General features: G+C 40.8%; 1 protein-coding gene across 12 annotated transcripts in view; it reads right to left on the bottom strand.

The window, feature by feature from the left end:
• The window catches only part of LOC124950782 (zinc finger protein 608-like), a 195,810-nt gene that overhangs the window by 47,105 nt on the left and 131,205 nt on the right, over positions 1-17,500 (bottom strand). For 11 of the 12 annotated variants that reach the window (XM_047498062.1, XM_047498057.1, XM_047498068.1 and 8 more), the window contains one exon: positions 11,849-15,008. In XM_047498062.1, the coding sequence (XP_047354018.1) occupies positions 11,849-14,095 (2,247 nt within the window). In that variant the 5' untranslated portion in view covers positions 14,096-15,008. The remainder of the gene's footprint in view (positions 1-11,848; positions 15,009-17,500) is intronic. The other variant, XM_047498069.1, reaches the window with a different exon arrangement.

Raw genomic sequence — 17,500 nt, 5'->3', positions numbered from 1 at the left:
TTTTTACTTTAACGGAAAAGGGCCGAAGGAGGTCGAGGAGTTCACTCGGCAAGCCCCCAAGACACGAATCGAGTTCGCTTCGACGCTCTTCGTATCCCTTCTTTACTTCACCATTCTCTTTCTCTTTCTCTTTCTCTCTCTTTCTCTCTCTTTCTCTCTCTCTTTCTCTCTCTCTTTACTACTACTACTACTACTACTACTATTGCCGCTGCTACCAACCCTTATTTCTTTACCTCGACTTCCAGAGAGTTTTCCCTCTTTCACCGTGAAATCTTATCCTGGTTCTATACCTACCCTCCATCTTTCTCTTCTAACTACGAACTCTAACTCTAAACTCGTCTCCCTCTCTCTCATTCTCTCTCTTTACCGCTAAACTTTTCACTCGAATATTCCTTCTATCTCTATCTCCCTCTTTCTTTGTCATTGTCGTGTCTCTCACTCTATACTCCCCTACCATTCTCCAAGACTACCACCATAACCTTCTCACTCACTGAAAAACTTTTTCCCTTCCATCTCCCTCTCTTTCTTTCTTTTTCGTTCTATCTGTTTTTTTTTCTCTCAATCTCACTCTTGACACACACACACACACACACATATACACATAACTAATTCACTCAATCACTCGCGAACACGTAGAGGCACGTAAATAATGCCAACAGTGCTTTCTTTTTCTTTTTCTAATTCTTGAAGTATCCTAAAATTTTCTTCTCTACGTATCATACACTATTTGTAGATAAAAAGAAAGAAAGAATGAAAGAAAGAAAGATATATATATATATATATATATATATATATAAAATGAGCTCACGCACGCACGCGTATACACGGCCAAGGGCGTGGCGCGTCCAAGGACGCGCTGACACACAACCCGGAAGACGACGACTGTTTTCTTCGGCTCAAGAAAAGAAGAGATGAGAAGAAAAAAGAGAGAAGAAGAGGTTTGGCCAGTAAGGGATGAGTAACGGCTAGATAGAAAGGGCAAATGGGTTTTACTTCGACTCCGGAGATATACTCTCGTGAATCCCGGCCTAAGGGATAACTGTTGCTCCCTCGTTTTTCTTCCTATTTAATTTCGCTCAAAGAAATTTTTCTATATCTCACTTTCTTCTGATATAATTCCTGTCAAAATTTATATATATATATATATATATATATATATATATATATTATTTATAATACATATTTAATAATAATAATATATAGTAATAATATATATATAAAGAAAAAGAGAAATGGTAATAATAATAATGATGATGATAATAATTACTAAATAACATATACATTTCTATTAAAGTTGACACATTTTGTCAAAAACATATAGAAAATATTTAATTTGAAATGTAAAATATTCTACGACGTAAATCAAATTTTATAAAAGTTTCATATATATAAATATATATAGATTTCACGGTGAAAACAAAAATTATATAAAATTATTCTCTCTCTATATAAAAAAAAAATATATATATATCATATTCATCATATGTATACTTCATATTTTCACGTAACGTTTACTTTCGGTTATAGAAAAAGAAAAAAAGAAAAAAAAACAAACAAAAAAAAAAAAGAAAGAAAGAAAAACGTAAAAGTAAAAGAAAAAGAAAAATTGATAAGAGATACAATTCAAAGTGATCGATACGAATTCAACAACTCTCTTCTCTATTTAACTTCTTTTCTCATCGCCGCATTTTATTTAGAGACAAAGAGAAAAAGAGCAGAAAGAAAGAGAGAAAGAGAGAGAGAGAAAGAGAGAGAGAGAAAGAGAGAGGAGAGAGAGAGAGAGAGAGAGAGAGAGGGGAAAAAAAGATATGATCGAACGGAGATCAAAGATACCAAAAGAAAAGGCCGCACCGTCGGAGAGATCGAGACAGCGCTTTCTCCCCTTTACCCACCCCCTCTTGGATGCAGCCGATCGGAATTGCGGTTCAACGGGGAAGGCCAAATTGCATGGACGAGCTGTGGGAGCGCGATCGTGAGTGGAATATCGTGTATCGAGTATCGAGACTCGATATTCGATGAAGCCGAAAGGGTTCGATAATAAGAGCCGTACCTGAATTGCTATACGCGCCTTCTTAACGCGAGCCGATCGATTTGTTTTTAACGCGCTCTTTCTCTCTCTCTCTCTCTCTCTCTTTCTCTCTCTCTTTCTCTTTCTCTCTCTCTCTTTCTCTCTCTTACTTCTCCCTCTCTTCTCTTTACTCGTGAAGAAATATCAGAGAAAAAGAGAAAAGCAAAAAAAAAAGAAGATAAAAAAAAAGAAAAAAAAAAAAATCGACGAACTTGGACCTGAGAGAATTCGAATCGGCAAACAAAAACTACGGGAAATTATCCTTGATCTGCGATAACCAAACGCAAAAAGATAAAAATGATTCGATTCAAACGCAACACCCGATTAAAATAATATTAAATTCAATGGACGTATATAATTGGATCCCCGAGAGGATATAAATTATCGGAATAAAAATATTATAAAGAATAATAAATTTTTACTTTCGATTAAATAACGATCGAGCGAATACATTGGTATGAAATTTACAGGATCCCTTGACTGTATAATTATACATATCGTACCCAATAATTTTCTACTTTCTTACCTAAGATATAAGATATCAAACGTATATATTCGAGATAAGAGAAAACGCGAATACCGTTGATATAAAGATTATTTATATTATCGATCATTATTACTGCTAAATGCATGCTAATTAGAAACTATATTTCATTTTCTTACATTGATTCCCAAAAGAGGAAAAAATAAAAAAAAAAAAAAAAATTAGATTTCAATTTATCTTTAATGAATGAAACATATGTGAAATTATTCGAGACGCAATCAATTTTCCAATACACATATATAAATTCAAAATTTTTTTTATTCGATCGTCCTCATATCCTTTGTTTTTGTTTCATCGTAATTAAATTTAATGAATCATCAAATCGAATGACTTGAAAATTACGATTTGAACTAATCTCTTCGATATAATTTATTAGATCGAATAAATAAAAATTTAATTTAATTTTAACGTTAGAAGATCGTTACAGAAATATATTGTTCAAAATTGATCAAAATTGTGACAAAAGATCTGACATTAAAAATGAAACATAACAAACAATATTCCATTAAAATGTCACATCGGATTCTTTTATGAATCCTTACAGTACTGTTATATGGAATAGAATGAAATATTCAATGTCGAAGAAAGAAACAAAAGCGAACAAAAAAAAAAAGAAAAAAGAAAGAGAGAGAGAGAGAGAGAGAGAGAGAGAGAGAGAGAGAGAGAGAGAGAGAGAAGAAAAAAGGGAAAAAACGTGAAAGAAATAAAATCCACATGAAAATTAAAACACATGCAATAAAAAAAAAATAAAAAAATAAAAAAAAAGTAAAAGTAAAAAAGATAAAAAAAAGAAGAAGATGAATAAAAAGAAAACAATATGCTCGTTGCCGTAAAATCGATAAGAAAGTCTATTAAATGAAAGGTTAAATCTTCAAAAACAGCATATACATATTTTATCTCTTTCATCTCTCTCTCTCTCTCTCTCTCTCTCTCTCTCTCTCTCTCTCTCTCTCTCTCTCTCTCTCTCTCCTCTCTCTTGGCCTTCTAACGGAACATCGTCATCAACGTCGGCCATTATGATCTTCGTGAAGTCGAAGTGCTTCTACGCTCGTTTCCTCTTACAATCCTACTCGCAGGTCTCTCTCTCTCTCTCTCTCTCTCTCTCTCTCTCTCTCTCTTTCTCTCTCTCTCTCTCTCTCTCTCTTTCTTTATCTATCTATCCTCTTCCTCCTATTCCTCTTCATCTTTATCCTCCTCTCGTCAGTTCCTCCGTGCGTTTCAACGAACGCGCCGTATAATCGACGACGCGTGAAAAAGGGCTGAAAGTAAGCGGTAACGGAGAAGAAAAAGGGCTTCGAAGTCGGGTTCTTCAAGTTGGCGGATACGGTTTGGCTTGTGAAAATACGACAACGAGAAAAGAAGCGAAACCGAGAGAAGAGATCTGCTTTCCAGTTGAACGGACGCAACATTTTCATTCTTCTGCCACTACGTAAACCTTTTTTTTCTATTTTTATCTTTCTTTCTTCTTTATCTTTTTTTTCTTTTTTTTTTTTTTTCTTTTTAGACAGCGAGCGAGCGAGCGAGCGAGAGAGAGAGAGAGAGAGAGAGAGAGAGAGAGAGAGAGTATGAGGGGCATCGATCGATAGGTCGACGTCTTATTTTAAATTCCAAAATATCCTTGAAAAATCATTTTATCTATTATAACATGAAGTTTCTCTTAACTCATTCTTTATTTGTTCGAATAAACAATAAAGATCTCTCTCATTGTGAATAGTATTACGGGTAAAAATTGAGATTTTATGTTTATACATACATACATACATACATACATATATACATATATATATTTACATATATACATATATATAACAAATTGCAAGATGAAAATTCTTGGCCTTTTCGTTCTCGAATTCGATTTTATAAGAATGTGAAAGTGACGGGAAAAGGAGAAAAGAGAGGAGGAAAATAAGAGGGAGAAAAAAGGAATAAATAAAAGGAAAGGAAAAGAAAGAGGAAGAAAAAAAAGAAAAAGAAAATGAAAAAAAAAGAATTCGAAGAGGAAAGAAGAATATAAAGAAAAGAGGAGACGGGGGGGAGAGAGAGAGAGAGAGAGAGAGAGAGAGAGAGAGAGGAGAGCGAGGCATTACGGAAGTCTGGAAAGACGAAAGACGACAAACGGCGTCGTCACTGGCGACTACGACGACGACTACTACTATTACTACCACTGCTACTACTACTACTACTACTTCTACTATACGACGACGACGACGACGAAGTCGGCGACGCTCGTGTTTGTCCGTGTATTCATCCGTGTACTCCTGAGGGCGGAGACCGCAGAGTATTGATTTCACCCCCTTCGCCCGACCACCCCTACCTCACGCCGCGGTGTCAGCACCCACCCCCTCTCTCATTCCTCTTTCCAAGTCCTCTTACCCCTCTAACAGCGCTCGTAGCGGCGTCGCCACCGTGCTACTACTGCTGCTGCTGCTGCTGCTGCTGCTGCTGCTGCTGCTGCTGCTGAAGCCACCACCCTCACTCAACCATCTCTCTCTATCTCTATCTATCTCTCTTTCTGTTTCTCTTTCCCTCTATCTCTATCTCTATCTCTATCTCTATCTTTCTCTCTCAAAATCCCAATTTTACTCAAAGCAGCCGCGCGTCGCTGACAACGCGAGACCAACCCTCTCTCCTCCCTTTCTCTCTCTTTCTCTCCCTCTCTCTCGTGTTCGTTGATGCACACTAACATAGACACCACTACGACGAACACGTTGATATCTTCTCCTCCCTCGTTCTCCTCCGCCCCTCCTCACTCTTTCTCTCTCTCTCTCTTCATCCATCTTTCTCACTCTTTTTCCATCCTCCCGGGTGGACCAATCAAGCCTGCCAGAGTCCAATCCTGCGAAAAGCTGGCCGGGAAACCAGAATGAGAGAGATAGAGATAGATAGATAGATAGAAAGAAAGAGAGAGAGAGAGAGAGAGAGAGAGAGAGAGAGCAAAATGGAGGTACGAGAAACGCGATGAAAACAAGCGTTCGCGGCCTTTCACTGCGAATCTCTCTCTTTCTCTCTCTTGCTCGTCCGCTCGTTATCTCTATCTCTTGATGCTTATCTTTAACCACCTATCAGCCATGCTCTACAGAATGGATCTTTCTTCTTATTCTTGTTCTTCTCCTTTTTTGTTGTAGGTTCCCCGTCGTTTCTATTCTCGCTCGATGAATCTCTCTCTCTCTCTCTCTCTCTCTCTCTCTCTCTCTCTCTCTCTCTCTCTCTCTCTCCCCCTACCTCCTTCTCTCTCTCTCTCTTTCTCATAGTTCCTCTCGAATACATCTATACGAATAATTTCCCCCTCTTCGTCCATCCTCCTCACCAATCATCAAGACATGCGATAACTTAAGAGATAATAATCCTTGTCTATGGATGTATTTATGTAAGTACTTGATTACTTCGCACGGTTCGTTGGTGCGTGACAAATCAGTAATTTCTAGTGATTCGCTCGCGTTGCGATCTCAGACGACGGCATACTTACATTCTATATATATATATGTGTGTGTGTGTGTATATATAATCTTTCTTTAGAAGTACATCGTCGTGATAAGGAAGATAGGAAAGGAAGATAGTAAGGAAGGAAGGAAGATAGGAAGGAAGGAAGGAAGGAAGGAAGGAAATTCTCCGAGCGGAAAGTAATTTTAGGAGGTAGTCGTTTGTCGCGAGTACGAGAGAAACTCTCTAACGGTGAATCTTCTGTACTTCCTGTTCTACCAACTGTAACGAGGACGATATCATAAGGAACGTCTAAATAAATCTTTTCTTCTCTTTTGACCTTCTCCCCCCACCTATCCATCCACCCACTGACCCCACCACCTCACCCTTCTTCTATTTGTCGTAACCTAAGATAGATAATGACAAAAGTAACTTATTTCCTTTTTCTTTTCCTCTTCTTCTTTTCTACGCTTTTTCGTTTGCGATCGAGAAAATCTCTTTATTTATTTAACGTCGAAAAATAAACAGAAACAATGAGATTAAAGGGAATGAAAAGGAGAAAGAGAAAGAAGACGAGGAGAAGGAGGAAGAGAAAGAGAAAAAGAAGAAGAAGAAGAAAGAGGAAATGCGAAAAAAAAAATTACACTGACAAAGAACAAAAATCCTAATACCAATGAAAAAGAATAGAGAAAACGTAAACAAGCATCATTGTAATCCATCGAGGCTCGCTTTTGTAACTACGTATGTATAACGCTGAGTGTCAAATGATTTTACTGAAATGCCATTGTACGTCGAGCGTTTATTATGAAATTATCAAAAATGTGTATGTGAGAAGAAATAAAACGAGGGAAAAAAAAACAACAAAAAAGAAAAGAAAAAAAAAGGAAAAAAAAAAGGGGAAAAGGAACAACGACAATAATAATAATAAAAATAAAAATAAAAATAAAAAAAAAAAAAAAAGATAAAAAAGAAAAAAAAAAGAAAAAAAAAAAGAAAAAAAAGGGAGCGAAAGCGAGAGAGCGGAGAATAGGTGTTGAAATAATTCAACAAAAAATAACGAATGAAAGAAAGAGAAACGAGCGAGAGAGAAAGAGAGGATGAAATAATGGAAGCGTTGCAAAATGTAAATAAACGCGATGGTATCGACGAACGTCGAAACAGTGTAGGTGGAACGTACGTGTATCCATTATATAGACTTCACGTATATACGTATGATGAAACTATGTACAAAAGGGGGTAGATTATTTCCCCTGAAGCAAAAAAGAGAGAGAGATAGAGAGAGAGAACGCGAGAGAGAGAGGGAGAGAACGCGAGAGAGATAGAGAGAGAAAGAGATTCAGCTTTGCTAGGTTGCACGTCGGGTGCCACGAGAGATCCACCCTCCATGTACCGAGTCTGGTTTCACCCTCGTTCCACCCCCTTAGCGAACGTCGATAAACGTCAATTCGCAGTCTGGGGTGCGATCAAAAATATTTGCCAAACGACGCGTCGTGCGACCGAAGCAAATCCCTGGCCTTTCCTGCAAGTTGATCTTCCTCTCTTTTCCTATCTAAATATATGTACATAGAGGATATAATATATACGTGAATATATACGCGTATATATACATATATATATATGTATGTATGTATGTATGTATGTATGTATGTATGTATGTATATATGTATGTTGCACTCATTCGACGTGAATTTAATGATCGGAAATCTCGAATCAGCTGTTATGGGCACGAAATCAATGAAAAAAAAAGTATAAAAAGAAAGAGATAGATAGATAGGGAGAGAGAGAGAGAGAGAGAGAGAGAGAGAGAGAGAGAGAGATAGAGATAAAGAAACAGATCCCATTTTTTTTCTCATTCCATCAACGCATAAAGAGATTTTCAGGATATCGATACTTATCGATCCAAACTCTAACATTTTGTTATCTATACAATCATTAATATGTTTCTGTAATGAACATGAAACACGGAATTTAAAATATTTTATAACGGCTCGCTTGATTAATACAAGATTCCATTTTTAACGAACATACTGCGCGCACCCACACACACACACACACACGCGCGCGTAATATATATATATATATATATATATATATATATATATATAAATCGTATCAGATGATAACAAATCGATAGTTTTGAAAAAGAGTGAGAGAAAAGAGAAAAGAAAAATCGTGAAAATATAAAGTATTATATCACCTACGTATCTACGTAAGCTTAAAAAAAAAAAAGAAAAAAAAAAAAAGGAAAAGGAAAAATAAAACAAAAAAAAAAAAAAGAAAAAGTCTTTAGTTGAAACGCGATTAGAGTGTTGTTTCGTGCGACTCGTATTATTCGTAGACGGTCGTCGATCCAATTAGGTTTGCTTTGACTTGGAGAATACTGCTTTAGAGTCTCGTTTTGTCTCTCTCTCTCTCTCTCTCTCTCTCTCTCTCTCTCTCTCTCTCTCTCTCTCTCCCCCTCCCTCCTTCCATCACACATACACATACATACATTCTCCCTCTTTCTTTCTCTTTCTCTTTAAAAGGAACTCTCGACAGCTGGAATCCAGAACTATACATGTTGTTCCTCGCGTGGAAACGCACGTGCGGTGCACGGACTAATGCTAATGAGCGTAGAGACTCGTCTCGTAATTGACTGAGAAGTGCGAGCACGCACAGAGTCTATAATATCCCCCCTCCCTCTCCTTCCCGCCCCAGTTCCTTTTCTTACGTACAACATTCCCCCCGCCTTCTCCCTCTTTCACTGTCACCCCCCTCCTCCTTCCCCATCTCATCCAACTACTCACCACCCAACTCTACTCATTCCACCGTTTACCGTATACGATCTAGATCACGACGTCCCTTTCTACAACGTGTTGATCGGATCGTCCGATTGACATTGATCCACGCTCTTCAATCATTTTCGTTTATTTTTCTAACTTCTTAGCCTCTCTTCTCTAGAGGTTCCCGTTTTTTTTTTTTTCTTTCTTTTTTCTTAATTTCTTTTTTCTTTTTTTATCTTCGGGATTATCATCTATATATGATCGAATGATCGAATCGATCGATATGATCGAATGAGAAGAAAAGAGCTTCGACAGAGATCAAGTTCTTTCTTTCTTTTTCTTTCTTTATTTATTTATTTTTTTTTTCTTTTTTTTTTTTGCACCCTTTCCTTGAAGTTGAGTATGCAGAAATGCGAACGAGAGAGGACGTAACTTTCATCTTTCACGTTTTATTTTTTATTAGACGAGGAGAAAAACGACGATAGCAAGAACGAGTTAACTTCCATCGTGGTTTTATGATTTAAAGAAGAATCGCAATTGATTTCACGTGTCGTAGAAACTCCCACGTTAAATTTCTCTTTCACAAATAATTAAGATCGTTAAATATGTTAAATGTTATCTCGAAAAAATATAATTGACCAATGATCCGATGAGATTAGTACATACAAAAGGGTGTCCCCGGAATAAGTATGGAAATATTTTTAGGTATATACTTCGATATATCTGAATAATAAAGGAATAAAATGATAAATAAACAAAAAAGAAAGTTTTTACAAACGTATCCCCCTCCCCCCCACCCCGCTTCACCCTCGCCCCGCCACGCCCCAATCGCAAGTATTTAACTTCGTCAAATAATATAGAATTTTTGATTTATATATTATTTATTGATATTAAACAAAATTTCTAACAAATTCGAGCGAATCATTTAAATTGAACACGAAGGGGGCGAAGGGGAAGGTAAAAAAAAATCGATCATCGATATAACGTATGCTGAAGCATATTCATATACGCGGGATGTTAAACGGGACGAACATTTATACGAACACACACACATACACACACATATATATAGAGTGCTCAAATGTAAATTATTAAAAAATAAATGTTGAATTAAATTCCAACTAAAATATTTCCAATATTATTTTCGAGATATCAAGTACAAACAGACCGAAGGACGAACACAAATACAAATACAAAGACGTCATACGTTTTTAGATTTAGACGTACGATCTTCTGGTCGTAGATTTTACGAAGTAACATTCGACGTGAAAGATATTGCGTTTCAAAGATCGAAAGAAACTCTATCGTACTTAGGATTCCACCCACATCAGAAACGATCTGTCACGAGACAGTCTTCGAACAAAGGGCCATTGTACTTGGAACGACTAGCTATCAAAATTCGATAACGGCCAATCGACGATATATTTTCACTCGACACGCACACACACATATATATATATATATATATATATCCAAACCACTCGAGTATACGTACATATATGTATATTCGAATATACACAGATAAGACTAAAGGTATGATAAAAGATGACAACAAAATCCAATCATTTTATCACGAACGACGGACGTGTAACGCGGTCACACAACAACGCGACACGTACGACGACCTTACACATCGGTTCGTTCCCACACGCGCGTACACATACTCACACACATATATGTGGTATGAATGTTTTTTACATGCTACTACTCTAACGGATATACGCGAGAAATGCGAGATCGGAAGGTAAGGAGAGAGAACGAGTCGATGTGTGCCAAGGTGACTGGAGCCTTCGTCGATCTTTGTCAGAAAAAAAGGAAAAAAGAAATAAAAATAAAGAAAAAAGAAAAAGAAGAAGGAAAAGAAAAAAAAAAAAAGAAAAAAATATTCTCCTCGTTGATTTTCTTTTTTATTTCTTAGAAATATTTCTTACTGTGATTTCTGAATCTCCAAGGTTTAATATTTCCATTGGTTGAAAAGGATAACTAACTATCCCTCCCTCCTCATCTCTCTCTCTCTTTCTCTCTCTCTCTCTCTCTCTCTCTCTCTCTCTCTCTCTCTCTCTCTCTCTCTCTCTCTCTCTCTCATCCTACTCGGGATAAAGAGCGTTCCAAGTGAAAAATTTGTGTTGGCCTAGTGTCGAAGCTCAACCGGCTCGGCGCGTGCGGCCGAGCGTAAAATCGGATAACGTTAGAGACCTTTTCGAGGGGAAATAATGCACGGCTTTTGACGGACGGATCAAGAAACGATATGTAGCAGGATTTACGAGAGCTTTCTGAAAAGAGAAAGAGAGAAAGAGAGACATAGAAAGGGGAAGAACGAGAGAAGAGAAAGGAAAGAGAGAGAGAGAGAGAGAGAGAGAGAGAGAGAGAGAATTCGATCTCGATCCCTCTCGATGCACATCGAATTAAAATAAATGAAAAGAAGAAGAATAAGAAGAAAAAAAATTCGACGAAAGGGATGTTGTCAAAGTTTTCAAATCAACGCGTGGAACTCTCGTTTCATTCCATTAGAGTGTCTATAATAAAATGATTTCGAGGAACAAAACGGCGATTTTAAAACGACTTTCGTTGAACGGTAGGCAGTGGTTGATTGTAGGAGTAGTAACAGTAGCAGCAGCAGTAGTAACAATAATAGTAGTAGGTAGGTAGTAGTAGAAGTAGTAGTAGTAGTAGCAGTAGTAGTAGTAGTAGTAGTAGCAGTAGTAGTAGTAACAGCAACGGCAGTAGTAGCAGCAGCGGTAACACGCGAGAGGTAAATGAAAAGCCGACTGTGCGGCTGATTCATTACATCATCCGTGTTTCCCGTGGACTAATTAACATCGTCGTTGTATTTGAGAAATCCAAGCCGATTGCGTGGACTCTCGCATATAGTAGTCGGTCGAGAACCCACGTGAAAACGATAAAATGTCTTATATATGGCTAAAGGAGAGATAACTGTATGTTCAGTGTTGGCGACGTTCGACGTTGGAAACGCACGAGTTTTGAATGAAAAAGAGGTATAGATGGTATAGGTGTCGGTAGAGGCTGTCGTAGTTACCGGAAAGGCTGTTTTACCTTTGGTTCCGTATTGGACGTCTTCATCTTCTTGGCCGGAGGAGGACTAGCCGCAGTGTCCATGGCCTCCTCGGCCGGCGTAGTAAGGGGTGGTCCCGGTACGGAGGCCACCTTGGTCTGTTCCGGCTTGGCCGGGGCCCCAGCTGCCGTTGCGCTGGCCGGGCTCGGCGGAGGACAAGGCGCCGCGGCGCTAGTTGCCGGTGGTCCGGCTCCTTGCGAGACAGAAAAGCCCGTCCTTGAGCTAGGCGGTGGTCCCTGAGTCTGTTGAGGCGCCGTCGCTGCCGGCGTCGGTCCCTGCGACTGGGTTGCTTGTCCCGCCGAGTTTTGACTCTGAGGTGCCGGCGGCCTCGCCGTTCCGTTCATCTCCGGTTTCGATTGTTGCGGCGCGTGATTGTTCTGTGGTTTCTCGTGCTTGTCACGAGCCTTTTCACGGCGATGTCCGCTCGAGCCGCGCTTCGAGCCCGCCGTCGAGGACTGCGCGTTTCCCGTCCCGGTCGCCGAGGCCGGCGAATGGCTGGGTTTAGATTTGTTCGAGGAAGACGATTGTCCGGTGGCACCGGTTTGACCGGCCGTGGTACCGCTACCACCGCCGCCGGCACCACCGGCACCACTACCACCACTACCACCACTACCAGCACCACTTCCACCACCGGCACCACCACCACCACTACCACCACCTGCACCGCTTACACACTCCGAATTTTGAGAGTTTTGCCCGACGGAGGTCGACGATGAGCCCGATGTCGCCGAACCCGATGTTGAGCTCGACGATTGGGAAGATCCGTTGTTGCTATCCTGGGAGGAGGCCGTACCATTGATCTCGTTTGACTTAACGATCTCGTGCTTGGCCTCGCTGCTCTTCGTGCCGGGCTTCGTACGCTTGATCTTCATCTTGAGGCCCTTGTCGACGGTCGCCGAATGTTCAACGGCCATCTTGCCGGGATTTCCGGCGTTACCGTGTACCACGGCGTTTACCGCGCCCACTACAGTCGCGGACCCTTGCTTTCCTCCCGTAACTAGCTGCTGCACCTGCGAAGAGGTCGAACCGTTGCTCGTCTGATTGTTACCAGTACCGTTGTTACCGCCGATGACGATCGGCCCGTTCGCCGTAGGAGCGTTGCCACCTGCGCCTAAGCTACAGGGGCTTTGGGCTCGGCCGTTTCCCGAATTACCGACGACGCAACCACCACCGGCACCACCGGACGAGGAAGAGTTCGAAGAGGAGGAGGACGACGACGAGGACGAGCCTGAGGAGGACGACGAGGACGACGAGACGTTAGACGAGTTCGACGAATTCGAATTGGACGATAACGAGGACGATGACTGATTAACCGCGTTCGATACTACGCCAGACGATACGACTCCGGATACCGAGTTGGACGAGTTAGACGAGTTCAAAGCTGACACTGAGTTTTGAAGATGATGATGATTCGGATTATTCGTGGCCGATGCTGCCGAGGCAGGCGTAGAAGCCATGCCTGTCCCCGAGGAGCTCAGTTTCTCGTCCCTCGTCTTCTCAATGTCCGCATCAAGATCGATTATAAGATCTCCTATGCCAATGTCCCATTCGTTGTCGTCGTACTCGAAGTTGTTGGTCGCATTAGTCGCGGCCGGATCCAGCTCACCGGCGTTAGCAGCCACCGTGCTTGTTTTAGCCTCGCGCTGCTGGCACGCACTGCTAGACGACAACGACGACGACGACGACGAGGTGGAGGAGGAGGAGGAGGAGGAGGAGGAAGAGATAGAAGAGGAGGATGAACCGGACGAAGAAGAGATAGAGGTAATAGAGGAGGTGGAGGACGATGTCGGCGCGGCTACCGCTGCTCCTGACTTGTCTCGACCTTGATGATGATGATGATGGTGATGATGATGATGATGATGATGATGGTGGTGATGCCGATGATGATCTCTCCCGATCGTGTTACGTTCTTGCCTTCTCTGACTACCACCGTTGTTGTTATTGATATTACTTCCTATGCTGTTGTTGCTGCTGCTATTGCATCCGCTGTTGTTGTTGTTGTTGCCGCCACCGTTACTACTACTACTACTACCACCACCGCTGTTGCTGCTGCTACTAAGGCTACCGTTGTTGCCGTTGATGTTGCCACCGTTGCTGCTACTAACGTTGCTGCTGTGGTTGTTGTTGTTGATGTTGCCGTTACTACTAGCACCACCACCACCGATACACGGGGATGGTCCTTTGCGGTTAACGTTAGGGAGGCGACCGCCTAGTGGCGTGGTCGCCATGCCCTTGGAAACGTTTCCCCGGCACCCGCCAGCCTGATCACCGACTGCCCGCCTTTTCTCACGGATCCCGAATAATGGCAGCGCGAGCGACACGCGTTCGTTTTACCCCGACCACCGCCCGCGAGACGCGCCTCGTCCATCGAACACATCACTTACCCCGCGGCTACTCCTTTGGTGTTCTTGATATCCAAACAAGACCCGCGCGCGCACACTTCTCACTCTCTCTCTCTCTCTCTCTCTCTCTCTCTCTCTCTCTCTCTCTCTCTCTCTCTCTCTTTCTCTCTCTCTCTTTCTCTCTCTCTCTTTCTCTCGCTCTCTTTCTCTCCCTCTCTCTCCCTCTCTCTCTCTCTCTCTTTCTCTACACAATAGCAACTCTTTCTTTTTTTTGCGCAAAAACACCTTTTTATACACCTCCTTCTCTTCTCACTCTCCCTCTTGTGATTCCGTTGATATATATATATTCGAATTTATATGCTACATATATCCTGGATAATCCCAAACCTTTTTAGATCCAACGTATAGACTCCTTTGCACCATCGACACATAAAACACTGACGATTATGCCCTCACGGGGCCACGAACACGGGGTCACCACTTATCACGACACATCACCGACACAAACTCGACGAATCTTATTACGAATTTCTTTTCTTTTTGCGATGTTATCCGATAACACCAGAGATATTTGGGAGCCTCGCCAAGATCGCTCGAGATCCCAGCTTCTTTTAATTCCTTTCTTTCTTTCTTTCTTTCTTCCTTCCTTCCTTCCTTCCTTCCGTCCGTCCGTCCTTCCTTCCTTCCTTCCTTCCTGGATTCACAACAGTCGCTCCATTTTTTTTAGTCACCGGTCACGCGATTCCTCTATGATCTTTCTTCCATGCCAAGTTAAACCACGTTTCGTAGTAAGTCGAATCTGTAACAAGATGGAGAAACGAACTTCGTCATAACTTGGAAACTTTGTTTGCAAAAGCTAGATTATCGGATAAACAAGTATTATGCTCGTAACGTTTGATGCTTTATCAACGAACCACGTATTAACTTCGAAAGACATCCTTTGTAGTTATATCGTGATCATAAACAACGCTGCCTTCGAGATAAAGTCGCGGATGGGGCTTTTGGGTGACGGCCAATAATCAACGAGTACGTTGTTTAACAGTATTCGAGAGAGAGAAAGAGAGGGGGGGGGAGGGGGAAGTGGAGAGGGAGAGTCCAAAGAGTATATGCCCGCGTACAGTAAAGTAGCTTGTTAACCGTGGATTCGATATAATTACGTGTTTAGAAAACAACCCTTCCACGATCTGCCTATTTCCCTTTATTTCTCCCTCTCTCTCTCTCTCTCTCTCTCTCTCTCTCTCTCTCTCTCTCTCTCTCTCTCTCTCTCTCTCTCTCTATCTCTTCCTCGTCTACAAATTGGTATTCCCACTTAGAGAGGAATTCGTGTCAGGGAACGATTAATTTTACCGGCGGCATTTTGGCCATCGTCCAAACGTTCGTTCGGCATCGGAGACGGCTGGCCGCGCGAGAAAGACCAATCCCTCCCCCCTACTAGTACCATCACCACTACTACTATCTAAACCATCTCCATCGGCATCCTCTCTTCCTTTCCTTCTAACCCCTCGACCGCGAAAACCCAATCTCCACCCTCCTCCTCCTATCGTTTTCTCGCGGTTATATACACGCTAACTACTGACCATCGATCAGCTGTCCAACAGTCATCCTGTTTTCTCTCTCTCTCTCTCTCTCTCTCTCTTTACTAATTTATGTGGACGTTAACCGGTCGACGATTTACCATTAAACACTATTCTATTCAACGACCAAGATGATGTTCTCTCTTCCTTTGGGTGACTCTCGACCAACCCCTATTCTATTGTTTTGGAATTAGCTTCAAATTTACCCTTTTAGAATCTGACGTTATCCTATTTAACACTTGATATACATTCGTGCAAGGAATTTCCTAATAAAACTGATTTTACTTAATGAACGCCAAAGACAATTTTGATCTAATTAAAGTTTTGTTGTGATCCGTTGGATTATTTTTTCTCTTTTGTTCTTTTCTCCTTCTTCTTCATACCCCTATACTTTTTTCTTTTACAAGTAATAAAGTTAAATACGTCGTCTTCGACTAAATAGAAACATTCGAATTGGTACGAGATATTCAATGGAATTAGCACGACAATCGTTCGTTCGATCGGTGAAAAGGTCATCGAGGACGCAATCCAGCAGGTTGTCCTTCGCTATCGGTAGAGCGATTCCATGAATGGGAGATCGACGACATGCCTGAGAGAACAATTGGTAAACCCAAACTATTTGCTCCTGTTCCACACCACTCGCTTCCGCTAAACCCCGATCGTAATGACATCAATGAAGTCTATTGCCACCCGTTGAGATAGAGTTTACTCCGATTCGATTGGTACAACACGTTGACCCATGGATTCTCTGTTAAGACCCGATACGACGATAAGGACGTTCGCAAACATATTTCGATCGGTATGATCATCCCAAGCAAAAGTGGTCTAGTAAGGCATTATTGTTTCTCTCCTAAATACTAATGTCAGAATTTCAATTTCAATAGTTCTATTTTTGATCTCTACGTTAATATACTAACTATATTCTAATATATCCATAGATACTATATGTAGATATAAAGAATATGATACTACATGTATCTTTAATAAGTTTATTTAATTTTTACGATGATAAATCGATAAGATAGGGTATTATAATGATCAACGAAATCTTTCAAGGAATCGCTTTGTTAAATCTCAATTGTGAGAGATTTTAATAAATTAAATAAATAAATTACTTTCTTATCGATACACGTTGAAATCAATTTAATCGTTGTCGAATCATCGAATACTCTTATCGGTTTTTTAATATATATATCAGATCAGTCAGAGATAGGTGGGACGGGGGGTGGGGGTGGGGGGGGGGGGAGAAGGAGGAGAAGTAGGAGGAAGAACAAAAAAGAAATGAATGGTGGTGCTATCTTGTCATATCATCAAAATCTATTTAGTATGAGACCCTAATGGATTTCACAAGTTCTCCGATTACACGCGTTCTCAGATAGGATATGCTTCGTGGTTCGATCGTATGACTCACGTATCCGTGACTCTCTTCTAACAAACTGAAAAAATATAAACGTAACTCGATCTACTTCGACGTTTGACGAGATCTCGTGGCGTTACACAGGAAAAGACGTTTAATCGCAATAGCGTTGTATCAGTCTTATCTTATGACCAAAAGAAAAAGAGAAATAGATATACGGATAACAAACAATAAGGTATTAAATTTCTACCAGGATGCACATAGTTTAAATTACGCATTGCGTATTTCAGATTAGTCATCTTAATCGCGTCAATTCCTTGCTTATTGCTGAATATATAAACGTATTATAATAAATACACA

This window comes from Vespa velutina, chromosome 7 (genome assembly GCF_912470025.1).
Source record: "Vespa velutina chromosome 7, iVesVel2.1, whole genome shotgun sequence".
Taxonomy (NCBI): Eukaryota; Metazoa; Arthropoda; class Insecta; order Hymenoptera; family Vespidae; genus Vespa; species Vespa velutina.
This window is presented reverse-complemented; position numbering and strand designations above follow the sequence as displayed.